This window comes from Colletotrichum chrysophilum, assembly GCF_026319265.1.
Source record: "Colletotrichum chrysophilum strain AFK26 chromosome Unknown scaffold_151, whole genome shotgun sequence".
Taxonomy (NCBI): Eukaryota; Fungi; Ascomycota; class Sordariomycetes; order Glomerellales; family Glomerellaceae; genus Colletotrichum; species Colletotrichum chrysophilum.
The window spans coordinates 41,564-59,923 of NW_026517438.1; the positions used below are offsets into that span (position 1 = coordinate 41,564).

Consider the following 18,360-nt stretch of genomic DNA (forward strand, 5'->3'; position numbering starts at 1 on the left):
TGCTCAGGCACTGGCAGTTGCAGCGCAACGCAACGCAACGGGGAAAGAGGAGGAGAAATTGGTGTTACGGCACGTTGAGTGACACGAGAGATACAGGCAAAGTGAGCAGGAGTTTGAGGAGGATGTGTGGTGGGAGGCAGCGGCAATTGTGTCTGGATGTTTGGGCGTTGGGGTGAAGACACAAACAAGCATGCATGCGAGGATGAAGTGGATGTACTCGGCTCAAACAAAACAACCTTGGATAAAGTGGCAGTCGAGCGCGAGATGAACAGCAGGGAGGGGGTGGGAGAGCAAAAGGCGGGGAATGATGGAGATGGATGAGGAGACGTTCCTCGGGAGAGGAGGAGGATGAGGAGGAGAAGAGGTGCGAGTGGTGGTGGTGGCGGGCAGCGAGCGAGGTACGCAGGCAGGTAGGTAGTTACGGTATGGTATCCGAAGGTGCGCAAGGCAAGCCGGCCGGTCGACAGGGCCAGGGCGGACCAGCACAGCGAGGTGGAACTCGAAGGCGGAGCGGAGAGTGCAGAGCGAGACAAAGAGAAACGCCTGCTGCTGCTGCGAACCGCGGCGTGCAAGCCGATGGATGTTGACAGCAACCCAAGAGAGGAGGCAGGTCAAGTAAGGTAGGTACTGTGGGCAGTCAATACCTTATCCCGGTAGTTAATTAGGTTGCGTTGCTTTGGTCTTGGAGCTGGAGCTGGCTGGAGCTGGAGCTGAAGAGGGGAAAGCACGGAGATCTCGGTTGTCTGCGGCGCCGTGCGACAGACAGACGACGAGGGATGGTCGGATAGGGGAGATGATCGACGTTGATGGTTTGCGCAGCGGCGGTGCTGTTATGCTATGCTCAGAGGGGCGTATGCGTACGTATCCGCCAGGTAAGATAGATGGAGGTCGACGTATATGGGCAGCGTAAATGTTGTCGCGTGAGGGGAAAGCGTGCAAAGAGCCGGCGCCTCGGCGACTCAACAGGCGGTTCAACAGGTGGCGGCAGAGACAGAAGTCTGTTTGATGATGTGCCGCGGAAGATCAATGGGGTCTTGAGGTTGCAATGTAACGCTATTGCTTCAGGTCACGACGCGACGGCAGCGGCAGAGCAGCATCCAATGCAGACTGCGGCCTCGACCTTTACTTGACCTCGACCTTGACTTGACCTCGAACTCGGAGATGGAGAAGGTCGTCTGCTGTGGGTGGGGGAGGCGGGTAAGGCGAAGGACGGAGGCGGAGGCGAGCGACTGAAGCGATGCCGCAGGAGAGAGATACAAGAGGCTGCCTGTCCGCGGTGGCAGGTAAAGTAACGGCGCCGGGAATGTGCGTGTGGTTGGCGGCAGGCGGCGGATGAGGAGGAGGAGGAGCACGAGGTGGTGGTGGTGAGGTAGTGGTAAGCTCGACCGGGACGAACAGACGCAACGCAGCTCAGCTGTGTGTGAGGTGATTGCTGCTGTGGGTGGGAAAAGGTGGAGAGAGTGATGAGGAGAGAAAGAATTGGCTTCCGTTGAATGGGGGAAATCCAGGCAGGAATCTGGGGTCTGGGGTTGTCTCCTCTCTCTCCGCATTGGAGAAGCTACCTTTCCCACTCTTTTTTTTTTTTTTTGTCCCTTCCCCTTCCCTGCACCAAATGTTGGAATCCCCGGCGCACAACGACAGCAGGGCATGGCGGCAGTAGCAGCGGCACGACGAGCTGGCTAGCTACCTTAGATCTTAGGTACCCTTATCCGTATTCCTCCATTAAATGGCTAGGTGAGCTGTCAAGGAACTTTGGCTGCGCATTGCATCTTGGTTGAGACACAAGTACCTGCTCATCTGTCCTGCAGTTGTCCTTCCCCAGGCTGAGCAAGGGAGGAAGGCCAAGCCAAGCCAAGCCAAGCTCCAAGCACCTGAAAAATGGTGGTGGCCTGGGGCGGGTTGGAGCAGTAGCAGCATTGTGAGGTGCAGACATGGACGCTCCAGTTCAGTGAGTACGCAGTAGAAGAGAGAGAGAGTGTGTGTGTGTGTGGCGCCCGTGGGTCGTGGTGCAAGACACAGGGGACTTTTGGAGTTGACATGTGTGAGGTATCGTCCCCGTCCGCTGCCCATGGGGAAGATACCTTCTCCAGCTGACCTAACCAGGTATCGCCCCGGCCAAAGCTTCAAGGTCTGCCCTGCTCAACACCCTAAAAAGGGTTGCATGTGGTGGGGGAAGCTGGCACTGCTGAGCGGGGAGCTTCACTCCTGGTGCCAATGGGAAACCAGCCATGAAATCATTTGTCGTCGCCCAAGGGTCATCAACACCCGATCCGATATCAAGACCTCGACCACCACTCTGCACTTACGAAGTGGTAATCCTCCGTCTCGCCATCCCATCTCCCGTCATACTTTTGTCGATAAAAGCCATTGCTGTACTCCTCATCTCTAAACCGTCTGCCCCTCTCCCGCAGACGCAACCTCCCATCAACTGCCAGGGCAATCCCCCCCTCACTTGACCTCCCCGGCGCCGTCCGTGCTAGCTGCACCGACGCTTCAAGGGCAAAACCAGCATGGATCCGTCTTCATTGGGCACCGGAGCACCGACCCGGGAGACGACAGCCCTCAAGACGCGCCAATCGCAGCACCCCATTAGCGGCCGTCCCAGACAGGGAACCCCAGACCACACACCAGAAAACCCCATCACGAACGAACCGCTCCCTCCTCATCCTTCTCGGGGCAAGAATTGGAGAAAACACATGAAGCAGATTACCCAGCTCCATCCATCAGAACTGGCTGGTCCCCTCAAGCCAGGCCCCGGCCATGCTATTGCATACCGACCACTTTGAGGCTGTCGGCGGGATATGCAGCGAGGCATGCCGATGGGATGTGATGTTGATGTGATGCTCTCCTCCCATCCGTTCAAACCTCTCTCCTCCCCTACGCCCCGTGTTGTTGTGTGTCAAGAGAGGAATCGAGCTTTGCTCGTGCTCCCAGACAACCACACCAGACACCAGACGACCACCCTTGCACCATGTAATAGCTCAACGTCTCCAACTGCGGAGTCCGAGACACATACTAGAATGGAATGTGCGGGAGCTTGAACGAGGGCAGCAGCAGAGAGGGGTCGCAAAACGCAAAATCTCCCGAGGGACCTGCCGCACGCCCGCCCAAACTGAACCTCAGCCTCTGAAGGATAAACCGAATTCAAAGTGATACTCGCTGTACGAACAGCCATGCCACTGTTACATGGTGTGTGACTTAACACGTAGGTTTGTCTGCCTCGTCAAGGCCCAGGTATCATGGTATTTCGTTTCGCACGAAGCGGGCACGAGAGTCGCAGTCGGGTGTCTCGGTGCAACTTGGGCGCAGGGAAAAGGTGAAATGAGGATACCCTGCCCTCGTCAGTCGGATTCATCAGTCCCTTCCCCTCAGACACCGTACCTTATTACCCCAAGCACGAGGTGAGGGCGTCTGAGCATTTCGTGATGCCCACCCCGTCACTTGTCATCTCGACAAAAGGTACCCGGTGTTTGCTTTTGGCTGATTGAATGGCACTCGTTGTCTGCGTGAAACTCTTGTTTCTCTCTTCGGCAAGCATCCGGGACGATGGGCGGCCGGCTCGCTTGGCCCGGCTCAACGTCTGCTCACCAGGTTCTTTCTCAGTTGCGAAGCCTGCATATCTCCAGGGCCGTTCTGGGTGGCGGGAAATTGCATTCGAATCTTCGGGGCCCCTCCCACCTCGACTACCATCCAGCGTGACATCCCATCTAGAAACCAAGTCCAAATAAATTTCCCGATGGCTGCGGTTCTGCAACTAGATATGTTGAGCTGGTGGTCTAGTGGACTCTATCTTGGAGCAGGTCTTTGTTGCTGCGTCATCTGAGTGGTGCAGTGGTGGTGTGTAGTACAGCGGCAGGTGTGGGCAAACGGCCGGCAGCGGGCGGGCTCGAAGACAGTCGGTTCCATTGGGTGCTCCTGGCCCTACGCGCATCTCAGAGCGGAAGCAGGCAGAAGAAGCATAGTTGCTGCAGCAGTAGAAATGGAGGATTTGCGGAGGCAGGCACGCGTCCATCCGACGCAGGACACTGGACAGGGTAAACCATGGCGAGCCCAGCCAAAGCTGCAGCAGGAAGGAGCTTCCAGTGCTTCACTCAGCGTCAAGTGCCTTCCTGCCCCAGGTGCCCAGCGCCCAAGTGTGAAGGTGCGCAAGAGTGTGGGGTAACTCAATGGGACCCACACTGTGACAAGGTCTGTGCTCCACCCGATCCACAGTGTCCGGATTTTCCTAACCCATTTTACCCCCGTTCGCAGTCTCCCGTCGACCACCTCAGACGCGCCCACGACGGGACCAGGCGCATTCGAATCGGAGACATCCTCGTCACCCTTCCCCCGCATCCTCTGCTAGGTATTTTCCCCCCTTCGACGTGTCCCAAAGCTCCCGATGGTCATCACACCTTACAAATGAGGGACGATAAGACCTCGGCGCCAATATGTCAAAACCAGCCAAGCTTCCACCCGGTGTCGCATCGACTCCATTCCCAGTTCATCGTGGCCCGAGTACCTCAACTGCCATATCGGCATCCTTCCCCCGACGCCCACTACAGCGCGCTTGAAGAATGAGATCAAATGAGGCTTTGCGGCTTGCGGCGATGTGGCTGACCGTTCGGTGGCTTCAAATTCGAAGCTCCTCCCGTGTTGACTGACTGACGCCCAAACCACACAGACGTCAGCCCGTTCCTTGACCACCTGTCACACCATGAATTTTTCCACGTCAACTTTTGACGCAAAGCTTCAGCCCCTTAAAGTCGAGGCAGTAAGCCTCTTCCAGCAACTTTTCACAATTATATTTCAGCCTCGCAGCAATCCTACGGCAGAATGTTCTCGCGGCGGGGTGTGAGGGCTCGTGAGAGAGCCTCCATGGCTCCTTGGCTGAACCACTCGCTCGAACTCATGAGCAGAAGATGCCTCTCCTTGCCCGCTGGTTCGTGAGAAATGGTTACCACTTCGTCGTTGTAACTTCACGCCGTTCGACCTTTCTCGGCCCAAAGGGCAAATGCCGATGACAACAGCCCTCCCGGCGCGGCATGAAGAAACCCCCCAATGCCAAGCTGGACACGGGGCTGTCATGCAATGTAACGGGCAGTTGTCTGTACGGCCCGCTTACACAGTCCCGAAATAGCCTAAGCTGCTCGTCGCATGACCTCGAGTCCGATGAGGATATCCCTCTCCGATGACGGCCGGCTCTTGGGCGAGATGTCTGAATGTAGAACTCCCAATATTTGACAGAGCGTACCGTCTGAACAGTTGTTTCGCGGCTCACTCTGCAATTGGAGAGCGTGATAAGCAAATCGAGCCAGCGACCTTTGTCGTCATGCGCCTGCATAGTGCGATGCCTATGAAAGCCTTGCTGCTGCTTAGAGCTGTCGATTCACCGCCTCTGCATCAATTCTCGAGGCTACTGATGTCGAGAGCCATGCCACACATATCTCAACGAATACTTATAAATTCAGTGTAGGTATTGATGGGTTTGGACTCCTAGAACACAAATGATTGAGTCGTCCTAATTGATGCCTGCTGTTATGACTCTTGAGGATATTGACTTCTTTCGTAAGTGCTGTCTGCAGCAACGTACCACCTATGTGCATCACCTGTCTTCTGATCGCCAAGCTAGGTACTCCAGCTATCTCTGTCTCTCCTTGCTGTCGTCCCCAGGGCTTTACGAAATACTGCTGCCGCATACTTTCAAGTTGCCTGCAGAGCTTGCAGCACTTCATCCGACGAAGGCATAGGTAGAACTTGCTGGTGAGATCATGGCAAGAAATGATTTAATGAGTCCGTCTACACGCACTGGAAAAGCTCGTTGCCCTTATCTCAAGATACTTGAGAGAACTGACACCCTCATTCCATACGTCATCCCACTGCAAGATACACAGAAGGGCTGTCCATTTCACCGCCATCCAAAGCCTTGAAAAGCAATCAAGGCCGTATATGCCGCTTGAGATTGAGACAGAAATACCAGATGGTCCAGAAACCCGTCCCCAGTCGTAAGAGAAAGCCTAGGCTCTCCGATGGTCTGAACCATGACCCCAAGGCATGCATGCTTCGTCGAGGGGTCCTATAAAGTGTTGAGTCTCGTCCTTGAAGTTCTCTGTCCTGCGCTTATGCGATATATCATCGTCTTGGTATATCTGAGGCGGTAGTTCAAGGCTTTCAACCTTTGAAATACGGACGGTTTGCACTCCAAGTAATTTTGTCGATGTGTCAATACATTTACCGCGATAGTGGCTATGATGAGCTCTCTCTCACACACACAATAAGGTTGTTCGTGCATAGCAAGTTCAGTTAATAGGCCCTTGTTTTATATGCCAGGATCCCACACGCTGAAGACGTCATCCCAATCGGTGATGAGTGTCGTTCCAGGCAAGACCTCTGAGAACGCCGCGTCGAGTTTTATAAAAGCCACATGTGATCACGAGAAACTCTGGAGAAATCAAAATAAAATGATCGATTACTTCAACTGCTTCCGAGTCACTGCTTAAAGAAACCGCTGCCAAGCTTTGGCGTGACGAGTGCTTTCGAGAGGCGTCGAGCCGCACTACTTCTCTTCTATACTTACTTAGTGCTACCTCCTGCTCGCCGTTAGTGTCCTTCATATTCCCGAGAGTATAATCTCATAATAATCGAATCATCTATGGAACCTAGGTATTTTCGTCAAGGATGAGTCTACTTAGCAATTGACGAAACCTCCCTGGAGAGATGGCAAGTCCAGAAAGCGAGTCAAATGGGGACACCAAACTTGGATATCCGTACGGTAGCGAACATTTCGATGAGATTTTCAACAACTTTCATTTGATGTGTTTTATACATTTGCCTTCACGGTTGAGGTGCCTTGGAAGTGGCACGCCGGAGACATTGCATATGACATGCAAGATAGTCGCGATGGAGCAACTCGAACTCCGTGTGCAAGAAAACAGATTCAAATCGGACACATTGTCAGCATCGAAGAATAAAGACTAAGTCTTTTGACATTGGAGGTGATGTTTCTGGTAAGAATGATCGGTCATCTTCAACGATTTCTTTTCCGCCAAAGAGGAAAGACAACCAAGCTTTATGACGAGAAATGCATGAACTAACTCCGGCAATAGTACAGAGTTGAATCTGAGGGCTTTTTTTATGTGTTTCCTAGTGCAATGAATGCTATTATGTTTAATAAACCTAAGAAAGTGGCAGACTGCAGCATCACTATGAGGCTTGGATACATCACTAACACACACGTTCCTCACAGCCCCCGGCTGTAAACCTTTTCGGCACAGAACGCTCTCCTAAACTTTGGCAGAGAGACAAGACAATTCGGGCATTGTCGGCTACACCAATAGAGCATACGTAGAACCTGCCATTCTTATAGACATCTTCTGTCATAGTCGTGAAGTTTCTCTTCCGAGTTGCTCCGTCGTTGTTTCCTCAAAGCACCAGCTATATTTTGCGTGAACATCACCGAAGTCATCTCAAGATTTCAAACCAAATCAAGTTGATGGATCTTCTGTATTCCAAACTGCAAAGGACTTCGAGGTCTAACAGGAACACCGGAACTAGGCGATGCCAGAAACGCGCGTGATGGAGGTAAACATTATTGGCCCTCCCTTGGATATCCTCTCGCTTCGGCTTTGTCTCTATCACCAGACTACCCCGAATATATTTCTAACAGAACCAGAATAGAGCTCAGACAGAACTCGACGGTACCCAAACATCTTGCATAGCTGCATTGCCCACAACTACGAAAAGCATCCTAGCTCAGCCTCTCATTCAGGAGCGATGTCATTCCTTTGAATAGAGACAAAACTTGTACCGAACATGTCTTCAACTTGTACGAGCGTCAAGCTTCCGTGTTGCCCGGGCCGAGAACCACTTGCCTGAAAGAGGGGGTCATCCCCCAGTGGAAAACGCTTGTGTCTGGGTTGAGCCGACCATACATCTGACTAATTCGTGATAGAATCATACCACTGACCATGTGAAACAAACTGCCAATATTACCCATGATGCCAAGCATGTCATTGAAACGTCAGGAGGCCAAAACCACCACTCACAGTCGAACGGCTCCGGCATTGAAGGCCGCGATCACAAGCCAAGATGATGTCAGCTTTCTGTATACATCAAATATAAATACCCTCGTAAATCATATAGAGTTCTTGAAAATACACGGCAAGAATTTGGTAGTGGCAAGCCATTTTGCCGATACTACTGGCCAGCTCCACAGCAAGTTAGTCACAAGCCATGAGTGACTGTATCGATGTTCCAAACAGCCTCGTGCCCCATCTAACAGAGATCTCACATCTCCGTTGTCCGGTTCTGCCACGTGTATAAACCATCAAATACGCAAAGACGAATCGCAGCTCAACAGTTGTCAACTCACTGCGCTCCGACCAAAGATCAAGAGCCCGGGCATGCGCATCTCAACAACCCGGAAGTATCACAAGGCATACAACATGATGGCCGGCCTGATTGGTGCAAGAGGATGTGATATGGCGTCACTTTTACAGAGATATATATCAAACTGATTCCCATCAGTCGATCTATATGGCTTGTTGTTCAGTATGTTATTGCCACAGCCCACGCGGCTAGAGCCCAAGGAGCTCCCTGAGAGCTTCACTCCACGTATATATTTACCCTAAATGAGCAAAAGATTATCTGTCCACAAATACGGTCCGAGGACCACGCGATTGAGTCGAAAAGCGAGAGCGTGGGAGATCTCCTCACTCTAGTGCTTCCAACCACGCCGGCGTCTTGAACCTGCTGGTCACTGCTACTCCAGCAGGTGTCTCTTTAGGTCTGTTTCTCGCAGCTCTATCTGGGTATCCCGGTGGATACCCCTTCACACCCTCGGAACTTACCTTTCAGATAGCAGTCAGGCGCTTAAAGGGACCACGATCTTCGCACAGCACTCATAGTGTGGTCAAAACCATCTTCGGGCGATCATGTGCTCACGCAATCAGGAGGCCTTCCATCTACGGAATCGAGAACTTCAAACTCATGGCTGGTCAGTTAGCTCCATTACTTGATTGTTCAAGCCTTTCCTGGGAGCTCGTTGCCTACGTAGATCGTCTACGCTCACGACTTGTGCATATCTATGAAAGAGCCATGTGTAAATAGCGACGCCGACGTGTGCGTTCGTTCTATCACCACAAAATCCACTTTTAAGATAGGTATTGGGTTACATTTTCGAGTGCATGCGACAGAAGGTGCAGTTTCCGCATCTTTGCCGCGTAGTATATAACCGCCAACTGCTCTTCCCACATTGCTCAACCGTCCAGTGTCTCCTCAGCTTGGTTATTTGACTGCAATACGGAAGAGAAACAGCCTGAGCGACTGAGGTACTGCAATGGGATTGATGATCACTGGCAAGCCATTCAGTGGCAGGATTTCCACCGGCCAGGCTGGTAATCGGCTCTCCAAACAGGTGCCATATTTGGCGATAGATCAAATTCGAAAACGTACGCGGGTGAATGAGTATGACCTCAACAACGTCCGCGGAAGGGTCGTCGCGTACGCCTTAGATGCCAAGCATTCTCCGTGCTGCGCGAGTAGATGGGCACATGGAAGGGCACTTACTCCAGCCACTATACTCTCCTAAGTCCGAATACTCTAAGTTATCATCCTTGCGAGCGTTGCGTCAACTGGCTATAAGGAGACCTCAAAAACCTTTGTGAAAAGCTCGCAGTCTATTCCCTCCATTCCCTCGAGCCATCTATCTTCATGATTTTCCCAATTCTATCGATCCCAATCCGCAAATCGTAAACTTTTCCCATCCAAGAACACCCATCACCGCATACCCACCGCCTACGCCTCCAGCTTCTCCTCAGGCCACCTCACCTCGTACCCGCCCACCGTCTTCTGCACCTCCAAATCACCGGGGTCATTCTCAAAAAGCGGCTTCTCCATCCTCTTATCCACAACCTGCTCGACCACAAACCCCCTCTCTCGGCACACATCAAAGAACGCCAAATCCTTGTGCCTCAACCACGGCCGGTAACTCGTGAAAAACACATACGCCACGGCGTCCCTCCTCCTCGCCAGCGCCATCTCAATCGTGTCCACAAGCTTCCCGTGCTCTGAATGCCTAAACAGCAAATCCGCCAGCACCAACACATCAAACCTCGCCCCTTCCCCGCCCCCCAGCTTCTCAAACAACGGCACCACGTCCGCGCCCCAAACATACCCCGCCGGGACCACCACGCCCTCCAGATCCCCCGCCTCGTCCACGTTCTTCTGCATCGTCTGCACAATCTCCACGTCCGGGAAGTCCGTCACCACAACCATCTTCGCGCCCAGGATCCCCGCCGTCAGCGAGGGCAGGCCCGCGCCCGCTCCGAGCTCGAGCATCGTGCGCCCCCGCACCCGCGCCGGCTCCGCCTCGAAGTAGTCCGAGACCACGCGGCTGCCGTTCCACAGGTGGTGCGCCTCCGTCGGGGAGTAGCCGACCAGGTGCAGCGTGAGCACGCGGCCCGAGGCGAGCGTGTGAGACTGCGTGGTCGGCGGCGGCGTGGGCGGGTAGTAGTCCTCCGGGTCCTGGAAGAGGTCGCCCGTGTCGCCGTCGGCGACGTCGCTGACTGGGCTCATTTTGTTGGTGAGAGTTGGTGAGAAGTTGGATGGAGGGGTCGTTGATGGCGGGGGAGGGGCAGAAATTTCGTGGACCCCGCGATGAAGGACTGTAACGTGATTTGAGACCTCGGCTGCTCGCAGGCCTATTGATTTGTCTGTGTGACTCCAATGAGTCTAGTGGTTTGTTAGATGCGGTCTCAGTGAGATTTATACAGGGACTCACTTGCGTGTGTGTGGATGTGGTTGTGAGAAGATGAGTCGGGATTTTCCAGACTTTTTTTTTGCGATGAGGTGAAGTTGTGGGTACAGTGCGCGCTGCCCCTCCATCACCCCTCTGGTTCACATAAGATAGATGGTTCTACTGTGCGAGCGCTTATCTCGCACTCAACCAACTCCAGACGAAGATCGAGAGTGGCATCAAGCCTGAAATATCTTGAAATAATGATCAGATTAGTTGTACTAAGAATGTGAATGCATCGGCTCCATGCCAAATGTGCAGAACCACGCCTCCTTAATGCTATTAAAACTCGCGCCCCATGATGCCAATAAACAAGTAACGATTCTCCGCCTCAACCAAATCTCTGCTTCGCCAACTCCTTCAACCCCTTCATAACCCCCTCCTCCCTCTCCCGATACTCCCTCACCCTTTCCTCCCTCTCCGCCGCCCTCGCCCTTGCAACCTCCTCCCGCCGAATCTCCCTCTCCGTCTTCTTCCGCTCCTCCCGCGCCTTCATCGCCCGGTACTCCGCCACCGAGTCCCCGCCCCCCATGAGCTCCTGCTCCCCGACCTCAACCTGCCCGTCCCCGCTCTTGTCCGCGAACCCCTTCATCTTGTCGTTCACCAGCGCCCGCTTCTCCAGCTTCCGCTCCCTCGTCCCCGCGTCCGCGCGCGGCACCAGCTCGTCCAGCCGCTCCCGCTGCTGCTTCCGGTCATCATTCCTCTGCGCCCGCAGATCCTCCACCTGCGCCTCCCGCTCGCGCTGCGCGTCCTCGGCGAGGTTCTCCCGGCGCAGCGACAGGTCCGCGAGACTCGGGATCCCCGGCCCGGAGCGCCGTCCGCCCTCGCGAGCGGTGGGCGGCAACATCGGTCCCAGGTCGTCGTCGTCATCATCATCATCATCGCGCTCCTCCTCCCCATCCTCGTCCACATCCTCCTCAGTCCTCCCCAGCGGTGCATCCTCCGGAGCCCTCTCCTTGGCAGCCATGAACATCTCCGGATCATACCACCCGGAGCTCAACTCCCCGCGGTTCCACTTCCCCATGAAACTCTTCCACCGACCCCGGACCTCCCGCTCGTCCATGTCGCGCATGTCCTTTTGCTTCTGCAGGTCCAGGTAATACGCCAGCAGCGGCCTGAAGACGTCCAGATCGTTCTTCGAAAGCGCGCGCGCGTCGTACGGCAGTGCCGCCGCCGCAGAAACGTCTTTGCTGCTGCGCGCGCTGCTCTCCCGCGGGCTGTCCCGATGGTGATGCCGGTGGCTCCTGTGCCGATGGTGGTGGTGCCGCCGCCCCTCATCCCTCTCCTCTTCGTCGGACCTCCTCGGCCTCTTCGCCCGATGCTCCTCGTCGACCGGCGACCGCCGTCTGACATCCCCGCGCCTCCGCTCCGGCGATCTCGACCGCGACCGATTCCGATTCCGATCTCCCGGCATGACGGTGCTCCGCAAAACTTTCTTTGGTGTGTTCGGTGCAGATGAGACGGTGATAAGATAGAGGCAAGGCAAGCCGATGGAAGGTCAAGGGGGTTGGCGAACAGATGTCCAGACTTGGGACAATCAAGCTTTCCCTCACAACCAACACGTCAAAACACGCCCCTTGGTCCCAACTTCCTTGTGAGGAACGGACGGTAGCTGACAGGGATCTCCTTACAGGCGCGAATCGTCACCGCGTCGGTTGGGTCGCCGTCGTTTTGTTTGACTACAGTTTCAGTGCGTTTGGAACCAGCAATCCCGCGAAAAAGAGTGCGAAAGCCAGCCGATCAGCCGAGAGTTCGTTCGCCGTCTGATGAATATGGCGAAAGGATTGACGAATGTAACCGTTTAATCTTGTTGATGCTGCAGGCAATGGAAGGTTAACTGGGGCAATTCGGATGAGCCGATGCTGTGCGTTCCCCTTTGCTTTTTTTTTTTTTTTTTTTGGTCGTTCGGCGTTTGTAGTTGCAGAAAGAAAGAAAACGCCCACCGTAGCGGGCAGAGAAAAAGGCTGGGGCTCTGGGTGGCTGGGCACCCGGAGCCGTGGGTACCCCAAATTCGGCCCCGGAACTTACCACCTCCCCCGGCCAGAAGGTGCCGGCTTCCCCTCATGAAATATTGACGACGGTCCCCGAGAACGCCCTTCACCCCGGTCGTTCCATATCGCCGGGTCTGTCAGCCACGTCCCTGTCGAACTTGAGATGTTTCAATGTTCAGCAACTCAGGCATGACTGTCAAGGAGGGCAAGAAGCGAGAGACTTGGAAACAAGAAATGGGAGTGACAGACAGCGACGTATATTCGTCAGGACGTAGCCTGATCCCGAGATCTGTAGAACCTCGATAAAACCTCTATACAACAGAATCTTCGACAGCCTATGGCGGGTATCGACATTGCAAAAATGAACACCGAACGATGCAGAGACCTTATCACGGCAGAAACATGCCGGCCTTCCGGACCATTCCCGTTTCCCATCATCCCAGCCATGCCATCGTAAACATATACCACGAACTTTAAATCTCATCCTACGACAACTCCCAACGGGCTTCCCCTCCTCGTCTTCATGACTCGGGCAAAGGATTGTTGTGTATCGTGCAACCGAGACACTGACAGTCGTCGCCGCAGGGACACGACGAAGTCTCGCCGGCGCAGCCATCCCCGTCAAAGGGATACGTGACGAAGAAGAAGTCGCTGGCCGACAGCGCCTGTTCTTCGCTCAAGCCTGATGCGGCATCGGATGGCGTCTGCGGTGCAGGGGGCGAGCCGCCACTTTCGCCGTTTGTGTGTTTCTCGACTCCACGGACTCCAGCTCCGTTGGTTGTCGCTTCCGAGTGCCCGTTGGCGCCGTGGGTACCGTTCGTACCGCCATTTGTCGCTGCATATCCATCCTCCATCATGCTGTTCCACGCAGACCGCACGTAATCCTGAGTCGCGTCGTTATAAGGGTGGGCAGCACATCCGACACACTGACATCCGTCGCCGCAGCTGCACATGTGCGATGTCGATTCATCCATGGCGAGATTCGTGCCTTCAGGTACAAAGCCAAGGGGCGCGGGCATGTTGAATCCTGCCGGTTGTGGCGAAGGCTGTCCGTACTGCAGAGCCTCCATTGTCTGCCTCCATTGAGCAGGTTGCAGAGGCGACATGTAGGATCCGTACTGCGGCGGGTAGGTGAAGATGGTAGGCTGGAAGTAAGACTGATACATGCCTTGTGGCATGGCAATCGGTGTCTGGAAAGGGGACATGGCCATTCCGTTTGGTGACATATGGCCATTCAGGTGGCCGTTCGTAGCCACATTCGTGTTGATAGGTGGCGCCGCTTTGCTGGAGCAGCAGCCGCCCGTCTTCGGTTTCGGCTGAGTCTTTGGGCTCGATGTGACGCTGGACGGTTGCGTTGTGGTGCCTTCACTTTTGCTCGCTCCTCCGCAACATGAGCCTCCTGTGCTGGCGGTTGTCGGTGTAGGCGCCGGAGGCGCAACGGCAGCCTTCGCAGCTCCTCCGCAACAAGAGCCTCCGTTTGATGCCTTTGGGGGGGCCGGTGGTGGCGCAACTTTCGGTGTGCTCGCTGTTGATACTGCACCATTCTGCGTCATCATCGACCCCGGTGGAAACATGCCGGGCATTTGCGGGAACATCGGGTACATGATGGGCTGGTGGAAGCCTCCATTGACGGCGCCCATCATGGACATGGCCCCGTACTCCATCCCGGGCCTTGGCGCCTGCATGCCCGCCATTCCGTTCGCGTGGGGCAAGGCGTTCGCCTGGGCCATGTCGTAGGGCGGCAGGATGTTGACATGAGCAGCGTCCATTCTCTCCAGGTTGGCCGGATCGAAGGACTGTTTGCGACTGGCGGCTTTGGCGGCCGGTTTCTGGACTCGGAAGGAAGCGGCGGGGGCTTTTGTCGGTGACATTGGCGGGGCATCGCTGGCGGGCGACTCGGCCTTGACGACGCTGGATGTGGCGGACGACTCGGTGGGCGTGCCGGCGGTACTCGAGCCGCAGCCGCATTTTTGCTTCCTGGGGATGGCGGCGGTGACGCTGCCGCAACCGCAACCGCGGGCGGGCGGGTGAGGACATGTGCTGAGCGGGCGACCGGGCTTTCGTACGGGGACCATCAAACGCTCATTCGCGTGGGTGCATTTTGTGGAACGATGACCACGGATGCATGGCTCACTGAGCAACGAGCGCGATCACAGGTCAGCGTCTTCAGGGTCTCAAAGTCGGGTGATGCGGGGTTGGAGTAACAAGCAGACAAAGCGCAGTGTTCAATAAGGCAGTGAGCGCGGAAATCAGGAGGGAAATGCGACGAGGGGAGCGACAGGAGGGATGGACGGCGACTTACCAGGCCATCTTCTGGCCGTTGATGAGCGGCATGGCGGGCGGTGGTTTGGTGATCTCGGTGTCTGGTGAGGCAGGCAACGGAGGGAGAGATTTTGGCGAGTATCGGCTCGTGGGAATGAAGACGAGGACGATGAAGCTCACGAAAGAAATCGAGCAGAGACGATTCTCGCTTTGGCTCTGACTCCTGCAGACCTTGGACCCTTGGAGTGAGCCGCGAGGTGAAACATGGAGGCGGGCGCCAGTTCGAAGGGTACAGTGTCCGTCTAGCAGGCAACGGATGTAGTCAGAGGTGATTGTACGTATCGCATTTGCAGTTTGGCGGAGGGCTGAGGGCGACGATCGATGAGCCGGAGTGGTTGAGAGTGAGTGTTCAGGACGGCAAAGGTGGGCGAGGTGTTGTTCAGTGCAGTCAATCCGGCGACGATACAGGGCGGGACGAGAGACCGGAGATTGGAGATTGGCGAGAAAATGGAACGGCGGCTGAGGAATGTGGAAGAGGTGAGTTGAGTGAACCGCAGTCTGGGTCGGCGAAGGTAAAGAATGGCAGCCCAGGCAGGCCAAAGTGCACTTGACAAGCACAAGCACAAGCACAAGCACCAGCACCAGCGTCCGGGACGGGAAAGCGAGTAAGGCCAAAGGTACGACTCAGACGCAGCGGCGGCGGCACGGGCACGGCGGCAGAAATGTTTGTGGAGGGATGGCAGCAGTTGTTAAGGCCGGGGCGGTCGCTAAAAGAGAGAGAGAGGGCCCCTCCAGGCTCTAGGGGAGGCAACAGAAACGGGCTGGTGGACCGTTTAGGTGGACGGACGTTGGGGATCGGCCTGCAAGCCCAGTCCATACTCCTGGCACCCTAGGCCAACATTGGGGCTTTTGCTTGGTGTCTCTTTGTGTTTGCAAGATGACGACAGGAGACTGAATGATGGTTTCTCCATCCTTGAGGTATGTTACTAAGGCAAGGTTGACAGATGCAGTGAAGAGAGCCAGGGAGAGAGATAGTGAGTGGTCAAACAGAGACATGACCAACACCAGCCAACACCAGAAAACCACCTCATAACAACACTACCAGCGGCTAAGTCAGAGCCCGCTAGAGCAGGTATCTATCTACCTTAGGTGCCTACCTAGGCGGCGCTCGCACGGGCGGGCTGGCTGCTGTTGCTGTTGTTGGCTGCCCGCCCGCTGCCCAGGTGCCCGCCCAGCTTGTCGGCGGGACAAGAGCGAAGCGGCGATGGGAAGCCGCCAAGGATCCTGGTAGCGCATCGAAACAGCCCCACGTGCGGGGGGTTCTTAGCGTCTTCACAGGCACCGCACCGCACTCCAGCCCGCACCGCACCACCTCCCACCTGCACTACTATGCAGTATGCACCATGCCCTGCACCACCACCCGACCTCACCCACCCACTTACATGGCACCCGATATGTAAACCCATCTATCAATCTCGCTCGTCCGCTCCACACGCAAGCGCCTCAAGGACTCATCAGCCCAACATGAGATTGCTCGCTCGGCCTCACCTCACTTCACCTTGCCCTGCCCTGTTCAGACGGGCAACTCTCTGACCAAGACTGACAGCTACATCAACACGATCCATCCGTCCCAATCCCATCTAATGCCGTCCCATCTCAGGGTCCCTGGACGTCCTTCAATGCGACTATCCTCCCTCTACCACCACCTACCGAAGTGGCATTACACTTTATATACATAAGGTATCTGAAAGGTCCCTGCCGCTACCCGACCCGACGTCTCCCGCGGGAGGAGAGGGGAGGGAGGGGTAATCAATCGGGTCGATAAGTACGGGCTGCGTGCTCGGCGCATGGACTCTGCCGCGGCCCTGCCGCTGCCATGCCGTGCCTCGTCATGGTCGTCTCGTGGGTTGATGGTGGTGCTGCCGCCACGAGGCGACGACCAAGTCTAGATCCCTTTTGGATCCCAACCTCCATCACCGCATCTCTCCAGCCCAGTCTGATGGGTAGGTGGAAGAGTAAGTGCCTAGACATTCTTAGACAACCATCTCCCGCCCCGAGACGAATCCAACTTCACTCTGCCAGGGATACGCCGACAAAGATACACGAGGACTAATAACAGCATCCTGCAGTCAATACCTCAAAAGTACCTTCGGCCATGTTTCTTCTTCGCGTCCCTCTCGCATCTTTGACATGTCCCGAAAGCTCCATCTTCGCCGGCACCCCCTCCCTCCCCCTTCCCAACTGGTCCCCATCATGAAGGGTAACCCATCCAAGGGTCTAGCTCCGAGCCGTGGTGCAACATAAAGAGGCTGTCGATTCCCGCAGTTGTTTTCAAGGAAAGAGGCTGGACGGTTCGCGGGCCCCCGAGTCCATGGTCAGCCTGGCCCAGCAGTGATCAGAACCGGCTCTCACTCGTCTAGTGGTTCCTGCTGAGCCGTCTTCATTCTTGCATGATCCGAACCCGTCTGTCAATGCTTTCCCGTTTAACAAGATCACAGCAATTATCGCCCTTACCCCCACACGGATATAGCACTTCTTTCTACGGCTTACAAGTACGCGCATTCCCAAGCCGCAGCTCCCACGGCCGAGCCCTCTACATCGGGCAACTCAAGCGTGGACAAAGGGCCGGGAAAAGAGGAGAGGAGACCACAGGGGACCCAAAAGCCAAACGAAAAAAGAAGAGAGACACGCAGAACAAGATGGACGTGGACTAGACGTGGAGGAGGGTGGGATGCGAGCTGTCGATACTCCACCGTCAGAGGCTCGAGAGGCAAGGGAAGTGAGCAAGTTTTGATTGGCCGGATCCGGTACACCAAAAATTCAACGAGACGGTTGTCGAACGAGCAGACGCTGGTCTTTTTTTTTTTTTTCCCCTTCTTGCCTTTTCCCCTTTCCCTGCTCCTTTTCCCACCACCCCTCACAAAAGGGTTTTACTTGGACGAAGAATGCGTATCCATGGCTGTGCAGGAATAGCGCTGGTGAAATATTCACAGACGGGGAAAAAAAAAGGTGGGCACTTGTGATGTAAATTAGGAAGACACTTGCACCGCGCCGCGCCGCTCTTCCTTAACTCTCTCTCTCTCCCCTCCCTACCTGGGTATCTTCTATAATTGCGCCCGTTCTTTTGCCTTCGGTACTGCCCGTATTTCGACGCAAGTCTGTTGTCTGCGACATCTCTGTTGGAGGCTTGGAGTATATGAGATGAGCCTCTTGCTGCAAGGATGGGTAAACATCACCAGTGCAGCAACGCCAAAGAGCCACACCAACAAACTTTGGCCGACAGACCCAGACTCGTTACTAATACCACCAAACCCTCCTCCTTCTGTAGACTCG

At 55.2% G+C, this 18,360-nt stretch overlaps 3 protein-coding genes across 3 annotated transcripts; all 3 read right to left on the reverse strand.

Moving 5' to 3' along the window:
* Positions 1–9,774: 9,774 nt before the first annotated feature.
* COL26b_011783 (uncharacterized protein) lies at positions 9,775–10,554 on the reverse strand (the record flags this gene model as incomplete). Its single annotated transcript, XM_053184443.1, has 1 exon — positions 9,775–10,554. The coding sequence occupies one exon, from the start codon at positions 10,552–10,554 to the stop codon at positions 9,775–9,777; it is 780 nt and encodes a 259-aa protein (XP_053031602.1).
* Positions 10,555–11,105: 551 nt separating this feature from the next.
* Positions 11,106–12,188, reverse strand: COL26b_011784 (uncharacterized protein; the record flags this gene model as incomplete). Its single annotated transcript, XM_053184444.1, has 2 exons — positions 11,106–11,991; positions 12,073–12,188. The coding sequence occupies 2 exons, from the start codon at positions 12,186–12,188 to the stop codon at positions 11,106–11,108; spliced, it is 1,002 nt and encodes a 333-aa protein (XP_053031603.1).
* A 1,098-nt stretch (positions 12,189–13,286) lies between these two features.
* On the reverse strand, positions 13,287–15,099 carry COL26b_011785 (uncharacterized protein; the record flags this gene model as incomplete). Its single annotated transcript, XM_053184445.1, has 2 exons — positions 13,287–14,763; positions 15,068–15,099. 2 exons carry the CDS (start codon positions 15,097–15,099, stop codon positions 13,287–13,289), a joined length of 1,509 nt encoding a protein of 502 aa, XP_053031604.1.
* Positions 15,100–18,360: the final 3,261 nt, after the last annotated feature.